This window comes from Phoenix dactylifera, chromosome 4 (assembly GCF_009389715.1).
Source record: "Phoenix dactylifera cultivar Barhee BC4 chromosome 4, palm_55x_up_171113_PBpolish2nd_filt_p, whole genome shotgun sequence".
Classification (NCBI taxonomy): Eukaryota; Viridiplantae; Streptophyta; class Magnoliopsida; order Arecales; family Arecaceae; genus Phoenix; species Phoenix dactylifera.
Window position 1 is genome coordinate 30,500,863 of NC_052395.1, and position 27,474 is coordinate 30,528,336.

Below are 27,474 nucleotides of genomic sequence, written 5' to 3' on the forward strand. Positions count from 1 at the left end.
CCCAAAAAAAAACAGAAAAAAGAGAGAAAAAAAAAAGTGAGACCCGATAGTTTAATGGTACTGGAGCCGTGCCTTTTTATCAGCTCCCCAAGTCGAAAAATGAGCCGTCGCAAAATTCGAGAAAGTAAAAAGGCCAGCCGAGGAAGGGATTAAAACAAAGTGAAAAGAGAAGGAGAGCATGGAAAAGGGCAGGAAGATGGCAGGGTTGTGGTACTGTAGCAGTCGTGGTAGAGATCCCATCACAATAAAGAATGAGGGGCAAATCAAATCTAGTGATGGAGATCATGCCCCCACCCCTCATAACACCATGTCGCCAGACAAGAATATATAATATCTTATCTGAAATAAGACAGAAATTCCGGATCACCGGATCCACAATGTATAAACCGGAAACGCAAGGAGAATGACAAGGAGTTCCGTGGGGCGAATGTGAGAACCCTAATAAATTATGATTTCATTCCGTTAAAAGAGAATCCATTGGAAGAAAATAAAAATAAAAATTGGTATCGGTTTTCCTTGCCTGCTTCTCATCAGATATCCCGCACTCAGTGCTCTTCAATCTTCTTCAAATCCTTCATGTTTGTCGTGTCCACCCTGCATCCAGAATAAGAGTGGCAAAGAAAGTTAACCTTAAGCTTAAAGTTTTACATGAGAGTTTTTTTTTTCTATAAAAAAAAGGAAGAATGACAGCCTACGAATGACTGCCCTGACAGAATAATTGATTCCTGCAAATTGGAGGATATGCCGGCTAGAAGTTCGGCACTGCCGACATTTAACGTGTCATCGATCTGCCCCTATCTTTTGAGGTCACATTTTTTTTGACATCTACTCAAGATTCCTGCATCTAACCGAGATAAGTAACCTGCGACTGTATTTAAGGAAAAGACGGTCACATCTTTTCTGGGCCATTAATCACTGATTAGATGTGAAAGTTTGGAGGATATTAGAATCACGGCCATGTACTTTTATTGCTACTACATATGAGTATGCCTATACGAATTATGAAATCCCAAGGGACCACTACGAATCGATTGAGAATTGAGAGATATTTGGACTTAGAAAAGTAACCAAGGGGGCATGATCTCCATCTCTAGATTTGATTTTAATGCTACTGTAAGAACAGAGAAACACGTCAACCAAGGCATTTTAATGCTACAGTAAATTCGATGGTCATGTTGACATAACAGTGAAGATGCAAAACTTGAGCTTTTTATGCTAGGCCGTAAAAGCTGATATTAACTTGAACATGACCAACTCTTGCAAGCAAGAACAATATAAGGCGCAGCAAATTTTGCAACGTGAAAATCATCATGCATTACGACAGAGTAATTTGTTTGAAAAGTTCAAGCAACTTTACAATATTTAGTGGAAGCGACAGCTATGGCCAAAAGGACTTCCTATGGTAGCTTACAAAATAATTGCTATTTCTATCTTAAAAATTATCCCAAATTGCAATGACACATACAGATTAGAAAAATTAATATATAAATGATGTTAAACACCGTTAAATGCAGACAACATTACATATAACAGCCACTACAACTATAATATTATGACATTATTATGGTTTTAAGCATCTCAAATACTTGTTTGTACTTTGTTGAGAATTAGTTGGACAATTTATAGCCTCAAAACCTTCACTCGCTCACTCGATGCTCGAGTGATAAATCACATAAGTGATACGTGCACACGTATGTGTTGTGGGGCACGCGCGCGCGCGCGCGCGCGTGTGAGAGAGAGAGACCGAACGAGCGGGTTTCCACGAATGGCTAGCACCATGCATGAACAAGTTTATAGAATTTAATCTTCTGTTTTTATATTTTATTCAATTTCACTGGTGGTCACAAACAATTATGAATATTTGCAAAAAAGTACAGAACATATTCATGCCCGCGAACCTCATGGAGACAAGTTAAAAGTGATTAGCAGAGTTCTTTTTTTAAGAAAAGAACTCTCAGCCAAAGGGTGGGTGTGGCTAAATGTTGAGAAGTTGAATTTCCATGGCGCCTAGATATTTGTAGAGGGTGAAAGTTACCAGTGGATGGGTCAGACATCATGTTGTATTCTTGTTCAAGTTTCCATGAAAACCTTTTGACTTTAAGAAAGTTTGCTCAGGTCTACAAGATAACCTGCTCAGTAATTGGTATGGTTGCTGTGCTGCACACGGTATTAAATTATGATTCCTCAAAACACCATGAGAATGCGATGCATAAATAGGCATAACGCATTATACGTGCAACTGTGTAACATTCGTCAAGAATCCACTGTTGATAGGACTATGACAGAAGTTAAAAAGAAGAGACCATAAGAAAATAAAGCATGATATACAAACATTATGTTGTATTGAGGCATGTCGTGGCATAGTCAAGCTGGGAAAGAGAGGAACATTTTGTAGGCAAAATGAATTTATCAAAATTCTAATACAAAGAGAGCATGCCAAAAACATTAAGAGCCTCTTTGAATGTTCTTGCAGAATTAACTAAAAATTCTGTAGAATTCATGAATTGAACTGTCCATTTAAGCATAGTCCTGTATCAACTAAACTCCACCCAACCCAAATCGTATGGAAAAAAAAAAAAACTCCATAGATATTTTTCCTTCCTGCAGCTCAAAGCTAGTATCTGGGCTGAGTGTGGATAGGCACTTAGAAAATCTAAGCTAGATGGACCAATCGATCCGATTCCTATAGAATTTTCAGCCCAATCATACAGAAATATCCAAACAGATCCTAAGCATGACCTTGTATTAACCAAGCATTATACAACCCTAAGCATGATCTTATATCAACCAAACACTACACAATCCAAATCCTGTGAGAAGAAAAAAAAAACCTCCATAAGCTTTTTCTTCTTGCAGCACAAAAACTAAGATCTGAACTGGATATGGAACAGACTATTAGAAAATGCAACCTGGATAGGCCAACAGGCTCGATTCCTATAGGATTTTCAACCCAATCCTATACGATATCCAAACAGACCCTAATTACTCTAGAATTACAAAATAGGGAGATCTGGTTCACATAGGCGCGCTTGGTCATTTTGGGGCCGGATTCTCTGGTTTGTAACTTTGTGGGAGTGAAAAGGAGCCCGCACATCTCTGTCATAAGTTTATACATGATTGAAAGTCAAGACCATCTATGCTTCTATGCCGCCTTACGCTCCTCTGACATGCTTATGCTTTATAAAAGCTTGTGAACAAGATTAATAGCATATGGGTTAAAGAAGATGATGTGACGCCTCCTTCAGATCTGGCTTTTGTCAGAATTGTAGCTATGGTAACAATTCCTTTATTTGAAGGAGAAATAAAAGTCTTACAAGTACCAAAGCAAGTGTGAATGGATACCTTTAGTTCTTAATATTAATACTCAACCTCGTAGAAGATCTAAGTTACGTAATTAAGATGCACTGCCAATACAGTTCCTAGTTCTGTCAACAGTAACACCTTTTTTCTTGATGGCCATTCATGTTTCTCATGGATTTGCCTTCCCATAATAAAAATGCCAGCATGTTACAAAATTAAACAGCTGCAGAATTTTAGGATTTGATACTACACTATAGCATAAAAGGTCATACGGTGTTAGAACTTTTTTTTTTTGCGCTAAAGCAGATAATTCATATAATACGTGTACGAATGCACCCAATAAAATTAGAAAATAGAATATCGTGGAGCTTCCGAGGCAGCTCTCCATCTCCAGCCCACAAGGTGCTACCGGCATGGCTAGCTACATAGGCAACCAACCAGTCCGTAACCTCGTTAGCTTCTCTAAATACATACTTGGCCTGGACGGCCCTAACATCCTTCATCATCATTTAGATGTCTCGAAGCAAGGGATGATCACAGTCGGCATCCCTCGGATCCCCCTGGATCCAATTGATGACCGTGGCCGAGTCATCCTCCAGGATGACTAAACTGGCTGGTAGCACTCGTCCAGCATGTTGAAGGCCCGCCCAGACAGCCCTCAGCTCCGCACCGAAGACCGTGACGTCGAATAACTGACAGCCGCCCGCTACCATCATCCTGCAATTCGGGTCCTTGATGACGAAACCCACACCTTTTCTCGTGCCTCCACCAAAACAGACCCATCAAAGTTGACCTTGAGGAAGTTTGGGGGTGGGAGCTCCCAAGTGCTGCTTGGGCAGAATGGAAACTCCAGATATTCCAAGCTGTCAAAAGCCCTTTTGAGAAAGAAACATGACTAATCTCCGCTGCCTACGCCCGGGCGTTCTCCGCTACGAGCCTCAGCGACATGCTGTGCTCACCAAAGGTTCGAGCATTTCTTGCCAGCCAGATCTGGTATGTTGTGCAAGTCGCTCTAACAGCCTCCTGGCATGTCAGTAGATTGCCCGACCATCGACGGATAGTCCGTAAGAATTGGTCCCTTTGACTCCAAGCCTCCCATAGAATCTCTACCAATTGCCAAGTCACCCTCGCCCATGCGCATTGAAACAACGCATGGTCCACCGTCTCGTTGACACCGCGCACCCCGCACTCTGAGGGAATCCTCAAACCTCGTCCGCTGAGTATTGCTCTCGTCAGAAGCCGATCGCAGACCATCTTCCATAAGAACAGTGGTATCCTCGGGTGAAGGCCTAAGCGCCAGATCCAAGCACACTCCGACCCTGGCTCATGCTCCCACCCGAGGACACGGGAGAGATCTCCCACCCTGACGCCGGTCCTATATGAGAAGCTCCAAACCTGAATATCTGGTCTCGCACACCCCGGTACTGGAAGAAACCGGACCCTCTCAGCAAGATGCACCCTGAAAAATTGACCCAACCTGGCATCATCCCATGCTGCCCCGCCCCCCCCCCCCCCCCGAGTCAAGGTCACATACCCGCAAGCCCTCCACTACCTCGACATTAACTGTAGTCGGCCAGAGCCTCAATGGAAGGGCATCCACCCACGGGTCGCCGGCCACATTGATGCTCCGCCCATCACCTATTAGCCATCAAGTATTTGCCGAAATAGTTGGCAGATACCTCGCGATCTCTCGCTACACGAAGGAGCGTCTGCGCTCACTCCAAGCCACCCCCTCAGAGCCCACCAACTTATCTTTTCTTAAAAAAACATGTTTTTTAATACTCTATGAACATGGCATGTGACATTAACGGTAGATGTTTGCCCCCACTTTTTTTTGAAGTCTATTGTCGAAGGCCTTATTGCACAATCTTCCATATATTGAGTGTATTTTACTTCATAAGAAAATATTACACATCGACCTGCCTAGCATTATGTTAAAACAATCCACAGACTCATCTTATGTTTTATGTATGTTTCATGGACTTTTGGAGATGTTTATGTTCTCACCGCATAACATTAATTTAATTGTAATACCCCCCCCCCACAAAAAAAGAACAAAAAAAAAATGTGTGGATTGATGGGCTAGCCCGAAGAAGCCGGGCCCATCTATCAAATACGATCGTGCCCTAGGCACGATCGTGGAAGGGGAAAAGCAAAGAGGGCATTAGAGGGGGGCGGCGGCGTCCGGCGTGAGGTCGATCGCCGGAGGAGACGAGCACCGGAGAGGAGATCCGGCAGGCCGCAAAGCGACCTCTTCCCTTCGTGAAGACTCCTCACAAATCGGGCGAAGAAGCTTGGGGATCCGAAGGTCTTCCTCCTCCGATTTCCCGCCAGAAAGGCTGTCGGAGCACCCCCACCAGACCATAGGTAAGCACGGTGCTTTCCTTGTGATTTATTTTCTGGATTTGGGGCGGCATGGGTGGATTGGCCGGTGAGATCGTCGGAGAAGGATCCGAAACAGGGGTACCCTGTTTCGGCTTCTCTTTTCGGATCTTGTCGCTGGCCGCCGGCCGCCGGGATTGGCCGAGGTCCATGGCGGTGGGGTGGTCGGGATAGAGGAGATTTGGAGTAGGGTTCTAGGGCTTTTGATTGGAGATGGGGGATGGCGGATCCGAGGCCTTCCTCCTCGTGATCCCGTTCCTTCCTCCTCTCCCTCCGCGTGGGTTGGCCACCGGCGACGACGACAGCGGTCGGGGGAAGGCAGCTTGGGTTGCCGTCGGGTGTGGGGGGAGAGAGGCTGAGCCACCACCTCGGTGGTTCATCTGTTGATGATGGAGGGGAGGGAAGAAAGAAAGAAAGAAGAAGAAGAAAAAAAAAAAGGGACCCCTTTGCGGAAAGAAAGAAAGAAGAAGAAGAAAAAAAAAAAGGGACCCCTTTGCGGGTTCATGGGAGGAAGAAGAAGAGGAGACCTCTTCTTCCCCCTTTCTCTTGGCCGGCCACCATCACCGGCGACTGCAAAAGTGGCGGCCGGCGATGGTTCGACCAGTGGGGGCCGAGGTGTGTCGGGATGGGGAAAGTAAAGGCGCAGCCACTATGGCTGCTGCCTTGGACTAAGAGGTGGGGGATGGGAGACATATTCCCATCCGTGAAGAGAGAAGGATCCTTTTTCCTTCTCTCTCATCCATCCCTTCTTTTGGTCTCTTCACCGGGACCGATCATCGTCGCGGCGTGGCGGCGGCTACGACTGGCGACGACATAGGCCGGTGGTACAAGTTGGGAGTCGGGCCACCCCGACTGCCCTAGATTTGGAGGAATTGAGATGTTTGGGGACCTAGTGATAGGCTCCATAGTAGATGCGAATTATAGTTTAGAAAATTTAAATATTAAATAATTTAGTTTGTGATTTATAATTGATGTTGTAGGAGAAGAGTCAGCGGAGCCAGCAGATTTTGATCAGGGGACTCAGCACCCCAGCGCGTAGGTTGTGATCTGGATCCTTATATTGAGTCGGTCCACAAATTTCCGTAAGAACCCCTACATCTGAGCACCTCTATTTATGCATTTGTTGGTTTATCGTTGGATATATTTTTATAATTATGTTGATATTAATTTTTTGAGCTTGTATGACACATATGAGATGTGCATTCTGATTGCTATGGAAATATTGAAATAATTAAATTGGAGAGAATTAACATATTTTTGAGAATTTATGAAAATATGTGATGTGATGGAAATGTGATTAAACATGTAAAACTAGACATGTAAAATGGGTTGGACTAACCTTGTCATGAGATAGCCTCTACGAGCTTATGCGTAGGATAGCTGCCACGAGTTTATGCGTGGGATAGCCTCTACGAGCTTATGCGTAGGATAGCCTCCACGGGCTTACGCGTGGGATAGCCTCTACGAGCTTATGCGTAGGATAGCCTCCACGGGCTTACGCGTGGGATAGCTGCCACGAGCTTATGCGTGGGATTTGTACAGTCTTGGACTGGGTCATGAACCTGGTTAGTCCAACGCCAGAAGTAAAAAGTCTGAAGACTTGGGAATCAGAGTAATACGTGAATGAATCACGAAATGTGAAAAAGGATTTATGTATACAAAATGGTTTGTGTATATATTTGTTATTTGTTGAGCCTTTGAAATGATGAAATGACATATATTTTGATGCATTGATTATTTTATGATTTTTACTGTGTGTGGCTGTTGGGATTCTTACTGGGCTGGAAAAGCTCATACTACTCTTACTTTCTTTTTCAGAGGCACTGAATTTGTAGAGTCCATCGGGTGGGACGAAAAATGAGATCGACAAGGAGTCTGACTGCTAGATAGTAGAAGCAGCATATCTTTTATTAATGGACATTTGAAATTATGTAAGAAATCAGTACATTTTAGTTGGTTTAGTTTGAATACATTAATTATGGATTTATTGAAAATTTTTGTGTATCTTAGGCCTTGCATGATCTTTAGGGCACTGCTCTAGGGCTCATGCGGCCGATCGCGTGCCGGACCCGGATGATGGGTTCGGGGCGTGACATTAATACATATTCCAGATCACTAGGAAAAAAAGGCTACAAACTAATCTACAGCTTATCATTAAAAACAGGTAAAAAGGGGCACTTTCTTAACAAATAAATAAACCATTAGTACCAACCCTCATTACAACTTTATAAGGTGGCTAAGGTGCTTGTAAAAGGGAACATGAGTGCAAAGTGCTCTGGTCTGGCCATCTGTGCCCTCCACAAAATCAAGTTGTATTTTCATTCAGAGAGTAAAGGCAACACCATAAGAAGAGAGGCTAAAACTTGAGTTTGATAAGCTAATAAGGAAGAGAAGACCAAAGAATATGACAATGAAGAGTACGAAGATGTTGAAAAGCTCGTATTTGACCAATAAAATATACTTTAAGAACCTGCTTTGTTGCAGACTAGAGTAAATCCTGGAATAATGCTAAAGCAAGGACAAAATAGGTAGCAAATGGAGGAACAATGAGGCTTAAGTCCATTGTGCTGTTTTCTCATAATTTTTTTATTCTGATTCGAAGTAATAACTGAATAAACAGTTCTTTGGTAATCTCCCGAATACCAACCTCTTCTATTCCAGCATAAAAAAACTGGTTGTGTTTCTCAGTATAGGATCGAATAAACCAGAAAAGTAGGTTACTCTTCCACTTATTCCAGTTTTTTCTGCAAACAGAGAAGGGCCTAAAATATTCAGAGAAGGGATAGACAATCTGACTCCTCCAAAGAATATTGCTTTCTTTGATTATGCTAATTGACTATATGGTTGCATGGTTCAGCACTCAAGAAAAAGTATGAGTCTGTGAAAGATCTAAAATGACTGAGAAGATACTTTAAAAAGCTTCCTTATGCTGGTGCTTCTAATTTGAGACCCCAATTCTAGCTGGTGCTCTCATCCTGCATCTCTTCCTCATACAAGAGCTAAACTAACTAGTGTATCTTTATTACTGAAGGGGGTATGTCTCAAGCACCTCACATATTTGTACATATGGCAGCACTTCAAGCATGGACAGGGTCACAGGATCTGCAGATGAGACTCAAAGTAGTTGTAGAATAAATAGTAGAGACAAGCGTGAAAGTTTACGTCTGTCAGATCTCGGTCCACCTGCACTCATGAAATTCAATCAACAAAGCTCTTTAAAACTTCTTGCTTCATTTTCCTTTCTCAGATTGCAAAAGGATCACCAGACTAAGAAAAGAAGCTGCCATGCCAATCTTGATAGGCTACCTGCTGATAGTTTACCTCTTCTATGTACATAGCATTCCCCAGTCACTCCCATAAAATTTCTAAGAGGCCTGTTTTCCATTGAGGAATGCAATCTGATGTTAGTTTTAAAGCCACAAGGATCACATATTATTCAACCCAGCCATGACACACTAAATACCTGGTCAATCAAATATGTTGTTTCTCCTTCAAGGTCTCCTAAAGGTACCCCGCTTCTTTATTCCCTGTAGTATAGCATGCTCATAGAAAGGGAATGACTGACCCTATATCTCTACCTTCATATCACAAATAACATTCTAACAGTCTAAATAGTCGTATTATCTCAAAGCAATTATCATTGTCTTAAGATCATGACTTTTCTTTAAATCACTCTATTAAAGACGATCTTAAGTTTCCCTAAAAGATAATACAAAGAGTAGTGATGAACATTAAAACCTATCTCGCATGATGGTTTAAGGTTTAAACTTTGATATTATCAGCAGAACTATCCCAACTTTGAGCCATATATTTCGGTAATGTTGTTTAATTTCAGACAATTGATAACAAAATAGACTGAATGTAGATACGTCATAATTTTCACATGTTAAATATCAATGAATTAATAAATTAGTATTTGGAGTTGCATGGCATATTCTTTCTATAGATCATACTGTATGTCTATGTCATGAACACAAAATGTATTCTAGATAAATTAAAGTGCGTATGTATTTTCAAAGGATAAAAAATCCTGGATAGCAAATAATTAATGGATTTTGAAATAAGGTGACAACTATACAGTTGGTCCAGTTTTATAAGTTCTGGAAGATGTCTAATTGATCCAATCCAGTTTCATCCTAAATCAGCTTTTACTGGGCTAACACGAACTTATAACCCCTTACAGTATACCATTCACTTCAATAGGAGAAGGGAAAAGAAGCCCCTGAAAACATTCAAGATGAAACTTCATGTTTGATGTTTCATCAAACCATGCTAGAATGATGCTTGGTATTAACTAGCACAGGAAGGATGTACCGTATATCAAGCCACCCAATAGGAAAAATTATGAGTTTCACTAGCTTTTAACATGTAGGCATGTTTGTTGACACGTGTGTTACCTAGATTCTTGGACCTTTAAGTATTAATTACTACACATATATGGATTTGACACGGTTTTTGTATCAATTAATATATCGATAAGTCAATTGTGTGCTAAGAACATCCTTCTTAACGAGTCTACTGTGTCTGGCATAATCGATGATAAATGTTTCACTCATTCATTATGGAAATTTCTTATTAGTATCACTAGTATTATGCAACATAAAGCATATAAATAATTTATATGCATGCAAACATCATATCCAAATGAGTATAGATGAATTGTAAAATCTATATTGAGTTTCAGGAATTCAACAGGCTGCAGCAGGGCTAAAACACAGAATTTGACCAAGCAAGATAGGTTGCCAAACGTATTAGTTCCTGAGTATTTAGCATTCGATTAATGAGAGATAAGATAATGTTATTCTAATTCTTCGTTTTTTTGAATAAAAAATTTTGTATCTTTTCTCAGCACATAACATTTTATCAACAAGCCAACTAGAATTGAGATTGACCTACCAGCAAGATATTTTTTGGACTACCCACAAGATATTTAATAGCGATATACTTTGCAAATCATGACAACCCCAGAAATAGATTATGGTTTTCGGTCCAAAGGAAGTGGTGTTATAGTCATGCAGTGTAACAAGAAATATCTTATTTCTAAGCTGCCATTTGCCAGAATAAGATGATCAGGAGATGACACCCCACAAGAAGGCTACAGCAAAACCTTGCCTTACTAACTTGATTTTAAATAGAGAAATCTCAAGGCAGATAATTAAGAATAACTTCACTATCTGGAAACTTGATCTTACTTGGTTGCACAGAGCTCTGGCCAATGACCCACAAACCATTACAACTTGGTTGGCCAATCACTGACTTGTAGGTAATTGTACACAAAAAAGAAGCAGAATATGTAATATATTGCATACAGAAAATATCTGAATATAATTACAGTGAAAATATCTAATGAGGAAAAATTACGATGAGATAAAAGTCAGTAAGAATAAAAGATGTCTCAAAGGGGAAAACAAAGGATAGCAAGAAAGGGGTCATGTACTCACGTAGTTCCATAAAGGACAATCTTCTGAACCTTAGAGACATCATTACCACCTTGGTTGTCCTCAATAAAAATTGTCAAGCTGATAAAATTTAACTTACAATAAGATAATCTCATGATTGTATTGATTAATGCAACTAGATAAATAACAATAACAAAAACATAACACAATATGCTCATACCTGCGAACATTCTGAAACTTGACATACTTTAAGTTAACAGGCTTTCCCTGCAAATGGAACAAAGCTGTGAAATCCATCAAATAAAGTCATAATACCGACACATTTGGGGAAACATGTAATTTGCATGATCATACAGATTGCAATTTACCTGATATAAAGTAAATGTAATCTCAACCACAACAAAATGAACAAGGACGATATCTCACAAAACTTTACCTTCAAATTGTCTGGGGATAAAGCAATTGAGTCACTGGATGGGAAGTCACTAACATTACTGAAAGAGTTATTAGAACACCAAATAAATGATTTAAGCCATAAATAGCCATGGTTAAAGTTATTAGAACACCAAATAAATGATTTAAGCCAGAAATAGCCATAGTTGCCATGCGATTTTTATAAACAAGATGGATATATTGGGAGCCAAAGTATAGCATACCTAAAGCCCATATGCTCTTTGTTTGTGAAAAGTTTTACTGTCTTTGGGCCTGCCAGATGACCATTGGAGATTTTCAATCTAGCATTTCTATTGAATCTAGTAGAAATAATCAAACTGGAAGGAGCAAGTAGCACAAATTGAAAAAAGAAAAAACCTGCCTTCCTTAGTTTATGAGATACCAACTATGAGGACAAATAGCTGTCAAGCTAGGCTCAGAAAGAAGGTTAACAAACAATAGGATGGTTGACTAGTCTTTTTCAGGCTTCAAATTCTTTTAACAACTTTTACATGAAAATTTTAATTATTTCACTTCTGGAGAAGCGGGTCCTAGAAATGTTTAATGGAGTTAGTAGGTGCCAAAGCTTCTAGGCTCACTTCTAGGCAGGGTAAAGCATGATGTGGTCAACAGCTTCTAGGCTCACTTCTAGGCAGGGTAAAGCATGGTGAGGTCAACATATTTCTCATGATTGCAATCTTTATCTAACTACTATGTTCTTTTAATTGTTATTTCATGAAATAATGGGGGGAGAGATTTAGAAAGGTGTCATTTAACTAGGTCTCAAGATACCATACTGAACTAACATACAATTCAGGTTGGTTTAATGATCAGAAAGTTCAAAACTCACTCAAGTCAGCATGAAGCTTTCTTCAGATCGAGCATGTATGTACCAGAATTGCCCTAGGTTTGGGCTGGGAAATACCCATGTTAGAGAATGGGTCAGCTTAAGGCTTGGACAACTAGACCAAGCAAAACCCAAGTTAACATATATAGAGTTAGCCTAACAAAATCTGAACTAACCTTTTCTATTGTTTGCTGTTCTAAATAATATCATCAGAATCTCGGACTATCACATTTCTCCCTTATCTTGAATATAAGTAATAATATCAAAAAAATATTGAACCTTAATTCTCTCTTAATCGTAATAATTAAAACAAAGGAATATTATAGTCTTCTAGTTAATATTTAAGAGGAATCAAATCTAGTAGGGCTGCGCTTGGCAAAAGCCAAATCATTATGCTACAGAGTCAGTAATTCTTTTGTCTGCAACAGAGATATTGGTTTTGGTTACTGAAGTTCAAAGGAAAGATGCTCAATGAGGAGGTAGATATAAAATTACATGAATGTAACAGTGAAGACAATGCCAAATCACTAGTGAACTCCAATGAGGAATATATAAAACACAGGGCTAGAACACTCTGTTTATGAGCTGTGGTATGAGTTGTCCTGACACTCCAGGAAGCCGTGAATTATGAGCGCCAGTGGTTACTGGGCAAGAGTTGAGGGCTACAAGAAGTTTTTGGGTCCAGGCATTCTAAGCAAGCAGCCATTGTGACAAATGAAAGCTTGACACTTTCTTATTACACCATGAAGATTTTGCGGTCTACCACATGCACAGTTGGCACTCGTTCTCCCATAAAAGGCTGTCATTATCAACTCCTCTCTCTCTCTCTCTCTCTCTCTCTCTCTCTCTCTCTCTCTCTCTCTTCTCTGTTCATTTTTAATGGATTCCATCTCTGTCTCAATAGTTCACTGACAACTAGAATCTAAATGCTAAGCTTATGTAAGTTAAAAAAGCATCGTCTTAGAATCAAGCCATGGCCTCCCTCCCCTGTTCTCAGAGCTCGCCTTCTGCTTCCAGAAAGGGATAAGAATTGGTCTTCAGAGCTGATGGTAATGCTTGGCTCCTTCACTATTCAACTCCCTGATGGTCGGAAGTCGGACAATCTTTTCCATGTGACCCGCACTGATCACAAAGAAAGGTGTCTTCACAGTGTTCTAGCCCTTAGTTTTATATCTTCAAAGGATATTTATAATGCTCCAAGGGTAGCTTAGTTTATAGCATCCAATGGAGAGGCTAAAGAGAAACCTTGAAAATCAAGTAAACACAAAGGAAAATTGTATGGAGATTAAACTTTAGGACCCAAGTTCTAATGGAATCCAACTGAAACAGATACATCACCATCAAAGATGGAACTAATGGTATCGAATGTACCATCAAAAGGATCCAAGATTTGGAGCTTCCACTAGATTGACAACATCATAATAGCGATAGTTGGACTTTTGATGGAAGGATGGTTAACCTTGAAGAAGAACTGCATATAGCTTGCTTAAATCATGAGGATGGTCCTGCATGGCTGTGAATCGTTGCCATGGTTAAGACACCTTCTATGGTCTCAGTGGATGGAGTATCATTATTTAGAGATAATTGGCTTCTTCATGCAGTATAGAAAGATGGGTGTCTACAGTTGCCCCTTGGACTAACATTTCAAGAGGACATGCCAGTCGAGGCCCTTATTCTCCGGAGTCATAGCCATCTGAAGCAATGGGTTTCAGGTCATTTTGATAGAATAACAGGTGTCATCCAATTCGTTTCATACAGCTAGGTAACTACTATCAATTGGGTTTCGATGTCAATTGCTGTCAGAAGGGATTTGAGTCTTTTTGAACATGAAACCCTAAAATTTCATCTCCCTTCAATTTCTTTTACACAAAATTACTCATTTTTGATGTTTTTCTTTAGTCCCAATTGAAAATGCAACAATTGTACCTCTCCCATGGACCACTACAAATACCCTCTATCCCCGAGGGCAAAAACCATCAAGCAATCTCGGCAAGAGCTCACAGCTATCCTGCAACAAGCATACTTGCTGGAGGTTATGGCTTGCCTAAGGTATTTAAATAAAAAAAAAAAAAACTTTTGACATGGTTTCTGAGAGCACAAAGGGCTTGCTGATGCTTGCGGAGGTTCGGCCATGGGCATTAGCATATTTAGGGAAGTCTTTTCTCTCTCTCTCTTTCTTTTGATTCCACTAGCTAGATAGTTCCTTCTTTATGCACTTATGTCAGCCCTTTACATTAGGTTCATAGCATAGCTCTACTAAGTTTCCTCTCAGGGTTTTTTATAAGAGAAGGAAGTTGATCTTCACCCTTCCCCACCAAGTTTCTTAACAATTACTTTTAATTCTAGTGTTAGCTTTAGAATACCATAATATGCTCCTTAGATCTAATCTCCTCCATACTCTATCTTGCAATTACCTAGCAATAGACATCTAGGTAGGGTGCAAAGACTGATGTCGTTGTGTGTTTAGTCCCACATTGGTTATGCATTAGAAAGATCTTGGGTACTTGTACAGCACCTAGGAACCTAAAATATGCCTAATTGGCTAGCTTTTGTGGGTAAGGTTCTAGGTTGTTACATTGGGGCATATCCCTAACCTAGAGAGGTTGAACTTGTAGAAGCTTCATCACCTTGTACCATAAGTAACGATGTCTTAGCAACTAAAAGCATCAAGTGGCAGTCTCAAAGCTCCCGAGTAGCTGTAGGACCATGCATGGAAGTTTAGTATAATACGTGGCAATCATCCACTGAGACTAAAGAGTAGCTCAACCCCAGTCCTACAGCAATGGGTCTAAATTGCTTCCAAGGTCCAAAGATAAGGTGGTAGAAGCACTAGCCCCACAAAATGGACACAAAATGGACATGAGCAATTAAATTGAAAACAACTAGACAAAAATATGAACTAAATAAGGTCCAAAGATAAGGTTCCATTTTAGCTTTCTTCCTTATGTTTATTTAGTACCATCTTTGCTCCTTCTTTGTGGTGAAGTACCACCTTTGCTCTTTGGTTTGCTTGATTATATGTATAAACAAAAAAAAAAAGAAGAAAAATCATACATGAAGCCTACTTTGGCTTGTAATGCATTGCTCATATATATAAGGGAATTGGTAGATGAGGGATTGTCTGATAGTCTTCTATGATATCTTTATGATCTAATGGCATGATGCAGGAATTTCTTTATTTCTCCTTTTCTAGAGAAAAAAGGCTACAATCCAGTTACATACTAATGAGGAAGTCTAGAAACAAAAAAGGAAAACAATTTATGCTACTCATCTCAATCCTAGGTTTTACGTGTTAAGTCATAGGAACCTAGGGAATGGCAGCACAACTACATAAAGAAGCCATGATACCGAAACAAAGTTCATTCAGATGGACATCTCAAACTGTAGAGATTTTTTTTTTCAAAAATGTTGGTTTCCGCATTAGTAAACCTACTACAAAATTGTCTAGGTTCGATGACCTATCAAAAGCTCACATTTGGAAAACCTAACCAGAAGATGGGCCTCGTCAGTAAATGTCTAAATAATATGCATATCAAAAATACTAAAAAAAAATTTCCATTCTTCTTGAGCTTACAAGCTTTTTGAAATTTGTTAATGATTGAATACAAATTCAACTATTTGTTAAAAGCCTTGTCAACTCAGCAAACGTTTTTAGATAAATATCAAACCATATCCTGGGTTAATTTTCATCCAATAGGACTTAGATATGAAGGAAAGATGACCCCAAAGATAGAGTAAAAAAAATATATTGAAGTGCATGTACGTATGTCAGCACAATATTGAGTTGCATCTAGTTTAAACACATGCTTGATTATTTACAAGACATCCATGTCATATTTCATGGCATAGCATGACAGCCAGCAAAAGAAGATGCCCTTGTGATCCACCAGCACTCCCTTCACTAATATCCACACAATCAACTTAAGCCATGCATAACTCCAATGGCCAAATGAGCTTTGTGATTCTTCACACTATATCTAATTCCAACATAAAGCATTATCCATTATCACCAAAAGGAACCAGAACTCAAAATAATTCCATGATTTTTCACCACCATGCCTGTACATGTTTGACGTTGAACACTAGGAAGATAAAAAAAAAAACTAGAAATTACCACCCCATTCCCATTACATTTTCCATTAATGAACCTTACCCTCCCAAATAATTACAAAATGAAGTCCTCTCCCAACTAACCAACCTTCACATCCCCCTCTGCACTTCCTCAAATAGACAACCACCAACCAATACCTATTGCCTTCTTAGCAACAATCAAACTAAACTTTTGACCATTCATCTTTGAATCTAACCAAGGATCTACAGATCCCCTTTAACCTTGATTAAATGCCTTGCTTCTCCAACCAAATTTTGATTTCTATAGTTTGTAAATGGCAATTGCCCCCCTTAGATGATTCCAAGCATCCTGCCTGTACCCACAATTTGGCCATTTTCATGAGGTAGGTTGACCTATTATTTTTTACTTAAATCCTACTAGAGCCCTGGCATCATCATGCTTTTTTGGTAGAGTTCCTTGTGTTTGAGATCACTCAAGTTCTCAACTTGGCTTGTAAAGCACTAAGCTAGGGAGAACTTTTTTGATGAAAATAAAGATTGGGCCTAAGCAATGGTATGCAGAATCTTTAGTCCATACAGTTTACTCAAGGCCTTGGAGCGCACATCAACATTTGCATTAAAATTAGGATTCGATCAATTTCCAAGTCAATTGAGTCAGCTTCCTTTACAAAGGCACAACTTGAGTTGTACATCTGTTTTAAGGCATGTCAATACTAGCTTTGAAGATGACTTCAAACCCTATGAGTTTTATGCTGCGACTTTTAGTCAGGTTGGCTTTTATAATGGTCAAAAGAGTTTCAAAGGTTCAATACAAGATTATAATGCACTTTAACTAAAATTACAAAAGGCTTCAGTGATTTCTGGGTAAAATTGAGGGTCTGTTTGCATGCCTCTGTATTTTCCTAAAACATATAATGATAAAACACAATTCTGTTTTGCAAAACAGATTTTATGAAAAATAGGGGGAGATTTGTTTTTCATAAAACTCACTTTTCAGGTTTTATGCCTTGTCAAATTTGGCAAAACAAATTTTATGGAAAACAACCGAACAGCCATTTTGTAAAACCCATTTATTTAAGATTTTTATAAACTTGTTTTATTAAAACTTGTAAGCCAAACTGCCCCTAAAGGTTATAGGTAAGGCATCTTTATTATTAGATGCTTTCACATGTAACTATAGTCAATTTAGAGCCCTTTTAGTAAAAATTTGTTTATACACGACAAGCCATAGATATGAATTAGCGACGTACTTTCTTTGATTTATGAATAAACTTATTTTTCTCATGGTGGAATCCAGGAAACACCCTTAACCCCGTTATTTTTCCTTGCATAAGCAAAGAAAGAGAAATATCCAATATAAGATACAAGAATTTCATTTTAATGCAATAAGCATAACTCAACTATGCTTAGAAAACAAGGTGCCAATATAAAGAACATGCAAATTGTGCAGTTGTAACAGAAAAAGGCACAGACATTGTGGACTTGTAGCAGATATGAATGACAGAAAGTCCAGGTAGTGTTACCACCAATTCAATATAGTGAAACGCAAGAACTAAGTAGCACAAATCTAAATTAAACAGACAAAGAAACCATGCAACAAAAACAACAACGACTGAAATCTCATCACAAGGGTCTTCTCTTCTCTTGCCCAAACATATATTTGGAATGTCTCAAACTTAAATAATATATTCCATTTTAAACCCTAAATTCACAAGAATCTAGCAGTACCTTCCTCTTCCGGCCCTTTAATAACAACTGAATGCAGCTTGATGACTTGCGTGAAAGGAATATAAATTAAAAGCTGCTCATCTGCATCGCTCTCCAGATGCAAACCAACATCATCCCTATAACCCTAAACCCAAAACAGGACAAATATTCGAAAGAAATAAGAAAAGATTCAACAAAGAGACCAAAAAAATTAATCAGAAGGGAATCAAGTTTAAAGCGACGGATGAAAGAGAGCTGCCGCCTCCGACCAATCACCTGTTTCAAGGCATTGGTGAGCGAGTGACTCGTGCTCTGATTGAGGCATTCGACTCCGCTCCAGTCAACGAAATCGACTAGATCCACCTAGAGGCAGGGAAAACATAAGCGAAATTTAGAAGAATCCGTGGAACCGCAAGCGTGGCAGGGGGAGAAGCGGCTAGGGTTTGATCGGGAGTCACCTGGCCTCGTGGGATCGCAGAAGCAGCTGCGGAGTCCATGGCGAGAGAGCGAGCGATCGATGCGAAAGAGAGGGGGGCGTTAAATCCCTCCAAGCTTGTTTTTAGCGCTTGGATTCACGAGGAAGTGCGCAGGTTTTTAAAGCGCCCGGTTCGAGGAATCCACCGCGCAGTTGGAAAAAGAAAAGAAAATAAATAAATAAATAAGAAAACGGTGGGGAAAGAGGGGAGCCTTGGTGATATGGAGTCGGACATTGAAGATGGGTAAAAAATAGGAATGAAATGGGTCGGATAATATCCAAATAATATCCATTCGGAATTATTTTTATATTTCAATTTATTTAGATATAAATTAAAATTTAATCATATATCTACGTTTATATTTATTAAAAAAATAGATATGAATACACATATACAAATTATTTGATCAATATTGGATTTCATTGCCATTTTATTTAATTTTACACTACACTTATGAATTTTTTTAAAAAATAAATAGTTATTAACTTGATTTATCATCCACTTAATAATATTTTTGATTACATGGTTATAAAGTTCAATTATCTGATTTATGTGACTACTAGGCCCGGGCCGCCAGATGGGCCGACTTGGACCAAGGTTGGCAGCCCATCTGGAGGCCACCACCTTCTACTTCGGAGAGAAGGAAGGGGGGACAGCTGCCAGGTAGAAGGAAGGCACAGCTACCCGGCCGCTAAAGTGGTTACCATCGCCCCCGAAATCTTCCTATTTCTAGATCTCTCACCGTTCTCTTTCCTCTTCCTTAGAGAGGATTCCCTAAACCAACAACAAAGACGTCAGAGCGGGGATCGTCACAGCTACTTCCAGGAGCAAGGTAAACCTTAACCCTTGTTTCCTTCTACCTCATGATAACGAAATAAAAGAAAAGAAAAGGAAAAGGAATAGGAAGAAGAAAAAAGAGGTGGTGGGGGGGAGACCATTCACCTTGGTTGATTCGTTGTGTCGCCGTCTTTGGCCGTGGTACGGAGGCCCCCTTTCCTCTCCCCTGCTCTCGGGGAGGGGGGGTGAACTCTCGCCCATTTTCCCTCTCTTGTTTCACGGGAAAGAAAAGAGGGGAGGGCGATGAAGAAAAGAAGAAAAGAAAGAAAGAAAGAAAGAAAGAATAAAGGGAAGAGGGGACACACCCGTGTGCAGCTGCGAGTGTCGCCGGTGTTGCGGGGAGTGGCCATGGATGCTGTGAGAGCCGCTGGCCTCGGCTCGGGTGCAAGTGCAGGCCGCAAGACCGACCGCGGGCGTCGGCTGCAGGCGCACGGCCTCGGCCGCGAGCGCCACCGACCGCAGCCCGAGCCCTCCTGAGCTCACCCTCCTCTCTTTGCAGCAGAAGAAAAGGGAAAGGAAAAGAGGAGTTGGGAGAAGGTTATAGAGAAAAGGAAGAAAAGAAGAAAAAAAAAGAAAAGAAAAAGAAAAGAATAAAATAAATAAAATAAATAAAAATAAAAAATAAATATAGATATTAAAATAGATGAATAAAATAATTAAGAGAGAGAAATCACTTTCAAGATATACCTCTTCTCTCTCTACATTATAAGTAGTTTCTAGCCAAATTGGCTGATCTGGACTTGAGGTTCATTCAAGCCCGTTTTGGAGTTTTAAATTAGAATTAGTTAAAGAGCAGTGGATAATTCATTTTTAATCATTTGATAGGTATAGAGCATTCGTTGGCTGAGATTAGGATTTCGAGAGCGAGTCGAGGTAAGTAACCCAGGCACAAATCTTATTGATTCCTAATCACTATTTAATTGTAAGTTTGAAATTATGAAATTATATTTGATATGATGTATTTTCTCAAAATTAGGATCAAGCATATGATTGCATGTAATTCATGAATTTGATTAAATAGCATTCTTTCATGAATATGTGATTGGTTGTGAATTATAATTATGATAGATTGCATGGAAATGATATTTGTGGTATGATTATGCATTTTTTTAAAACTATATGATGCCATTTATCATTTTCCGACCTATTTATAAAGGTATGATTTATGAAAAAGAATAATAATTTATAAACTCTTAGATAGCTATGCCCGCCTCTAAAAATAGAGGCCCGTTGACACTCTGGAGCTAGCATCCAACGAATACGACTCTCTGCCAATGGGTTAAAGTTGGCAATAAATATGAATGAGTTAGAAAACACTAGTCGACTACGAATACGGCCTGTTACGGAATTATAGTGACCATAGCAGCACATCCGTGTAAGAGTAGGATTTATAAAGCATGGATAGATGACATCATTTTTATATGAATTGCATTATCATGTTTATGAACTTTCATGATTGAGCATGCATTGCTTTATGAATAGTTTTGAGTATATCATCCGTAAAATGCTTTATTTTGCTATAACTGTTATATTCTTCAAATGAAGCATTGACATGAGATATATTATACTTAATCCGATAAGATAGTCCATGGTTACTTACTGGGCTACATAGCTCACATGTCTCCTGTTGTTTTTTTTTAGATATATAGGGTTGCTAGGAGCAGAGAGCCTGAAGATTTATGGGTTAGAAAATTCATTTTGTACTATTCCATTTTGGAAAAACACTCTATGAATGAAATGTTAGTTTTATATGAATTATTAATGAGGCTTCGTGTTACTATGAGCAGTAGCTTACAGTAGCACGGCCGTGTCATGGGTCTGACCCAGGGCGTGACATTCAGTGGTATCAGAGCAATAGGTTTGATCATGGGTAGAAGTTATGATTTTAGTAAGGAGAAAGTTAGATTTAGTTTAACTAGTTGTTTGATAAGAATATAAATAAATAATTAATTAAATTAATTAAATATATATATCTTAGTTATTGTCTTTGACTAAAATTGACATTTTAGGCAAAAAAATGAACTCCAAATAGCAGGAGACTTCAGCCAAGATAGCGGCTCAAAAGAGAAGGGCAAGTATAACAACTCAGGACCTCACCCAAAATGGCTAGCCGGAAGGTATTATTTGGGTTCCTTGATCTTGTATAAGTATCCAAGATCTATCCAGCAAATAACCGATGTGGGACTAAACACACGCCCGCACGAGTCCTCACATACTTTTCCCGTTCAAGCTCCGGCATCCTCGTCAGGCTAAGGGTTCAAATTCATTCAAATTTAATCATAAACACCACGATCGGCCCGTGGTCAGCTTCAATGGATCTGTGCTGCAGTGTCTCATAGTCCACATAGGTTATGGGCCAAGTCTGCTCTGATACTATTTGTAACAACTTAGGACCTCACCCAAAATAGCTAGCCGGAAGGTATTATTTGGGTTTCTTGATCTTGTATAAGTATCCAAGATCTATCCAGCAAATAATCGATGTGGGACTAAACACACGCCCGCACGGGTCCTCACAGCAAGAGCTACCGTGAAAGGTGCTACTAGCTAGCCGGTTGAGCAGGCTCCTAGCTCTACAACCACTCAAGCAGACATTACTGGTGTTTGCCAAGTGGTAGCTCAGTCTCTCCAGCAGCAGCAACAGATGTAGGCAGCTTTCCGACTTGCACCATCTACATACTCCTACTATGAGAGATTCCGGAGGTTGAATCCTCCTATGTTTGATGGTGGAGCTGATCATTTAACTACTTAGATCTGGATTCAGGAAATAGAAGAAATGTTCGATGCACTACAATTTTTCGAAGATGTCAAGGTCAGACCGGTGATTTCCATTCTTAGAGAAATGCCAAATTTTGGTGGACGGCCAGGAAAGCTGCAACTAAAGATGATGATGAATAGCTGCTGACTTGGGATGAATTCTGTTGGGAATTATATCCTAAATGTCAATCGTCAGCATATTGATGATTGAATTTTGTAAATGAATTGACAAATTAATAAAGTATTATTTGGCATTATTCATCATTTCATCTTCAAATGAACTCTTATATGATGAAGTCCTTAGGACTTATGTTATGATAAAGGAGGATTTATCTTTGAGTCCTTAAACTTGTTCGCGACCAAATGATATGTTGTTACTAGGACGACAACATTATCGAGATTAGGTCGTTGTGTGACATATACGTTGGTCGTCCTCTTAACCAAGGAGTGTGGAGACACTGGTATGCCATACAGGTGAAGTGTAGGAGTACATTTCACTGAACGTGACCAATTCCGGAACGATCTACTGTCGAGAGATGTTCCGAGTGGATATGGGTATAAGTTTGGCCCTCTGACCTGAGATCGCAACCTATAACTAGCAAGCAACTCACTGTACTTTGGTACCGGACTACCTGAATTTCTAATTCAGTGACGGAAAGTCACTGGGTGCAGTCAAGTACTTGCGTAGTCAGTTGTGAGTCGAGATGGAATTGACCCCTCCTGCAAACAGAAGATAATGTCTTGTGATTAATTTAGCAAAACCTTGGCCAGGGTAATCTCAGTGAGGAGTCACGGGATATCTAAAGTTAATCACATAATGGATGTACTAATTATAGGGTTGACAGTGAGCTCTAAATCATCCTGGCATTAGGAGTCAAAGGGATTGAATTATACAGTAACCATAGTCCAGGGTTCCAGAATATTTGCTTCGCATATATTCGGCCTATCCGGACGTCGGGAACCATTGCTAGATGGTCACATCGATTAGTATAGGAAGACATTCCTATACTACCGGCTTAGGTTCGAACCTATGAGGTCACACGCATAGAAGTTTCTAGGTTGATCAAATGGCTGATTGATGATTAAGAATTATTCAGGAGTAATTTGGTCAATTCGATTGACAAATTATCCTAAGCAAAAGTTGCATTAAAATAATTATTGAATTATTTGAGGATTAATTAGCAATTAGATTGCTAATGAACTCAATTTGATTGAGTAATTAAGCTTAGGTTGAGCCAAATTGAATAGGATTCAATTTGGGCTGCATCAGGGTTTGACCTAATTGGATTGGGTTCAACCCTAGTAGATTGAGCTTGATCCAATTGATGGAACTTGATCCAATTGAATTGGGCTTGATCCAAATCAATTAGAAGACCTTATTTGATGAGGATTATGAGTCCAAATAATCAGAATTGAATAAGGAGAAGAATCCCTAAATTTTAGGAACCCATCCTTATCTTCTTGGAGAAGAATGACACTTTAATTTATTCCCAATATTTTCTACGCCTATCCTCTTTATTTTTGGCCAAAAATTGGCGTGAGAAGAGAGGAGGCGTGGGGCTATAATTTCTATAAAAATGGCGCCTTAAATCTTTCTAGAAAGATTTAGATGAATTTCCTAATTTGTAGGGATTGCATGGTGCATGAAATAGGGTGGTCTGCGGCTGAATTTTGGACGCATGAATTCCTATTTTTTAGGGATCCAAAATGCACAAAATTTGGATATGTTTATCTCCTCTTAGCTGTCAAACCACCAGAATTTTTTGGGAATTTTATCAGCCAAATTAGTTGGCTAAATTAGGTTTGATACGTGGGGGGATCTTTTGGCTATAAAAGACCCCCATGCCTTGGGTTCAACATATACCATATTTAGAAGTTTCAAAAAATTCTGAAAAAATTTCCTGAGGGCCTCCATCCCTTCTTCTCCTTCTTCCTCACGTCCATCCTCCATCTCCTTGAAGAATAATCAAAGGTTGAGTGTTTAGAAGGAGAAAGCTTCAGCCATTGCTGCGTTCCTGCGCGAGCTAGCACTCCTGCGGAAGACGATCTACGTAGGGCTTCGCGTGTACTTCTCATAGAGGCCATTCGTGTGCGTGGATGCGAAGTCAAGGATCAGATCCATAAGTTTCTTCCATCATAAAAGGTATTTATCCCACATCAATATTTTATTTTGGAGTCAGGGTCTATGTCTGATTCTCCGAGGTTTTACCCTCCTTTGGGGCTCCTCACGGAGTTATCTCCAGAATCCATTCGATGGATATTCGGAGATTAATCGGAATAGAGTTCTTATGTTTCAGATCTGATAGTTAATCATGCATGAAAGTTTTAGCATAATTGTTTAAACGATTCCGGCATAATCCTATGTGTTCTTAAGGTGCTGATTTCTAGATTTGATCTTGTAAGCATGCATGAATTAAATTGTTTGATTCGATTTTTCCGCTGCATTTTAAAACTTAAAAAGAACTACGTATGGCTTGATCCCCCTTATGAAGGGGTACGTAGGCAACCCGATCAGGTTCAGCCATGGTTTTAAAAAAAAAAAAAAAACAGCATGCTTAACACCGAAGAACCTAGGATTCACTTTCAGTGGTATCAGAGCCAGGTTTATGTTTAAACTTTTATGTTTTAATTCTTGCAATTAAATCTGAAATCATTAACATGTTTAGATTAGATCTAAAGTGCTTTTTATGATTGATTTAATTGTTGATTATGCATGATTAAGTAGATCTGAAATTTTGGATGCATATGATGCATGTTTGTGTTAGGATTAGTAACATGAATAAATCTGAAATTATAATATTATTTAGATTAGATCTAAATAAAGTTTATGATTTATATGATCTCTGATTTTAATGAACAAATTAGATCTGAAAATAAAAGTGAAAAAATAAATACATAAGATGTATATTGTTTGAATTAATTCATGTTGTTGTGTATATGTGATGCATGAACATAAAACATAATGACTTAAACATGAATTAAATCTGATTACATGTGATTAATTACAAAAACTCAGATCTGAAAATATGTTTTAAGAACTGAAAGATTGTAATTAATATGTAATTAATCTTTCATAAGTCTAAACTTAATTGAGAATTAAGTGTTATGAAATAGAATTGTAACTCAATTAATTGACATTGCATAATTCTTTGGGCATATGGGTTAGCTTGAATCAAGTTCCTAGGATTGGGTTAGACCTAAGGTTAGAATCATAAATGGACAAATAGAATTAATTGATCAAATCTAATTAAGTAGTAACTAGATTAGGTCAAGAAAATTCTAGATCAATTTACAATAGTTGTAGATGGATCAAGTCCATATCTTTGATTAGACCAAGATGGAACTTGATTTAGGTTCAGAGGTGTAGCCCGAGTCATTTGAGTAATCAAATCGAAATTGATTAACCAGTCGGTGTCTAAGGTAAGTTTGACAGTTTTGACCGGTGGTTTTTAATTGGGAGCTACTCGCACTGATTCATCTTTGTCGAGTTAATGACATATCCCTTCCACCGATCTCACTTACCTGGCCGACATGGTCAATCACATTTTGATTGGATCACTTAATGATTCGAGTTAGCCCATGCCTATAAGAAAAATCAGTTTAACTGATTTAAGTGCCTCCTTAACCGGTTTGAGTCTAATCTGATTTGGTGAAGTCAGTGGGAGAAATTAGACTAACTGGATCTTCTTATCTATCCTAATTAAGAAATCCTCTAAAATTATTAGGTCCTTAAAATAAAATGGTTATGGGGATAACGAGGTCATAGCCTCCCATTAAGTTGGGTGATAATGGGTCCAATGCTTTGATAATTATTGGAGGCGCGACACGCCTGATACTTATCAAGTATTGGAATTATCATTCAATATATGATGAGTTAAGTGTACCTTCAATAGGCGGTCAGGTGAGCCGAGCCACACTCGGGCTTGGTCGTCTATTAGTTGATTAGACTTAACCCTATCATTTAATGGTTGGACCTGACTAGGATATTCGGTGGAGGCGCCACACGCCTGCCGAAGAACCTAGGGCAAAATTATCACTAGAAGTTGCTTGGTGAAGCAACTGGTTTAGAACCTACCAATAGGTGCATATGGGTTAGCCGAGCCACACTCGGGCCTATATGCGATCTATTGGGTTCTAGTGCCCACTAAAGAATTAGGAGTAATTTTTCGAATTGGAGGTAGAGGCTACCAATTTGTATAAAATAGTGGAAGTACCTTTATACTAAAGTTCAAGTCTAATGTGTTTAGTCAATTCATATACTAATAGCCAAATTTTTTTTTATGCAGAAATGGCCACTAATTTGTCACTTCGCTCATTGTTGGACAATGACAAGTTGACTGGTCCAAATTTTAATAATTGGCATAGGAAACTGAAAATAGTGCTAGAGCATGAAAGGATCCTTTATGTGATAACAGATCTAGCACCTGAGCAGCCCGCTGCTAATGCATCAAGATCGGCTAGAGACACTTATCAGAAGTGGCTTAGTGACCGGATAACTGTTCGATGCATCATGTTGGCAGCAGTGAGTGATGAGTTTAGTAGGTGTTTTGAGAATACGCAGCCAGAAGATATTATTCAAGTGTTGAATAAATCATTCAGTGTTCCTGACGACGTTGAGAGGCACAAAACTAGTTGTGCCATCTTCAGCGCCCGAATGAAAGATGGGACCTCGGTAACTGATCATGTACTGTACATGATTGAGTTGATCGAGCGTCTAAGCTCTCTTGGTTTTCTCCTTCATGATCAATTGGGGAAGGATGCCATACTAAACTCATTACCTGGATCATACCGTCCTTTTCTCACTCATTTTCGTATGACGAAACCTGTAGTGAATTATCACCAATTATTGGGGTTACTACAGACGTTTGAGAATGATCACCAACTTCTTAAGAAGACGGTGAACTTTGTGGGAGATTCATTCAAGGGTCGTCCCTTTAAGAAAGAGAAAAAGAAAAATAAAATCCAAAAGAAACAAGTGCACCATGCTCAGCCTAGTCAGAAAAAGAATAAAAGGCTGATCAGAGCAAGGCAGAGTGCTTCTTCTGCAAGAAGCAAGGACATTGGAAGAGGAACTGTCCTCTTTACATTGCATCTCTCGATCCGAACCGGCTTAAGAAAAGTGGGCAATCAGTTGCCAATCAAGGTACTTATATGATAACACCTTGCAATTTTTCTATTTGTGATAATTCGACCTGGGTATTGGATACCGGTAGTCCTTTTAATATTTGCAATTCGTTGCAGGGGCTACAAGTCAGTGAGAGGTTTGAAG

The 27,474-nt window shown here is 39.3% G+C and overlaps 1 protein-coding gene across 8 annotated transcripts; it reads right to left on the bottom strand.

Moving 5' to 3' along the window:
- Positions 1–307: 307 nt before the first annotated feature.
- Positions 308–19,955, bottom strand: LOC103713350 (PITH domain-containing protein At3g04780). Of its 8 annotated transcripts, none has more exons than XM_008800242.4 (11): positions 19,757–19,955; positions 19,557–19,661; positions 18,597–18,703; positions 18,415–18,501; positions 18,160–18,283; positions 11,738–11,786; positions 11,518–11,575; positions 11,302–11,348; positions 11,124–11,201; positions 521–594; positions 308–438 (listed from the first exon to the last, which is right to left on the bottom strand). In XM_008800242.4, exons 3-10 carry the CDS (start codon positions 18,633–18,635, stop codon positions 546–548), a joined length of 531 nt encoding a protein of 176 aa, XP_008798464.2. In that variant the 5' UTR covers positions 18,636–18,703; positions 19,557–19,661; positions 19,757–19,955; the 3' UTR covers positions 308–438; positions 521–545. The 8 variants fall into 8 exon arrangements, 5 of the variants coding, with proteins under 5 accessions (XP_008798464.2, XP_008798463.2, XP_038982029.1 ...); XR_005511780.1 differs by adding an exon at positions 696–868 and having other exon boundaries at positions 311–594; XM_008800241.3 differs by having other exon boundaries at positions 311–594.
- Between the last annotated feature and the right edge of the window lie 7,519 nt (positions 19,956–27,474).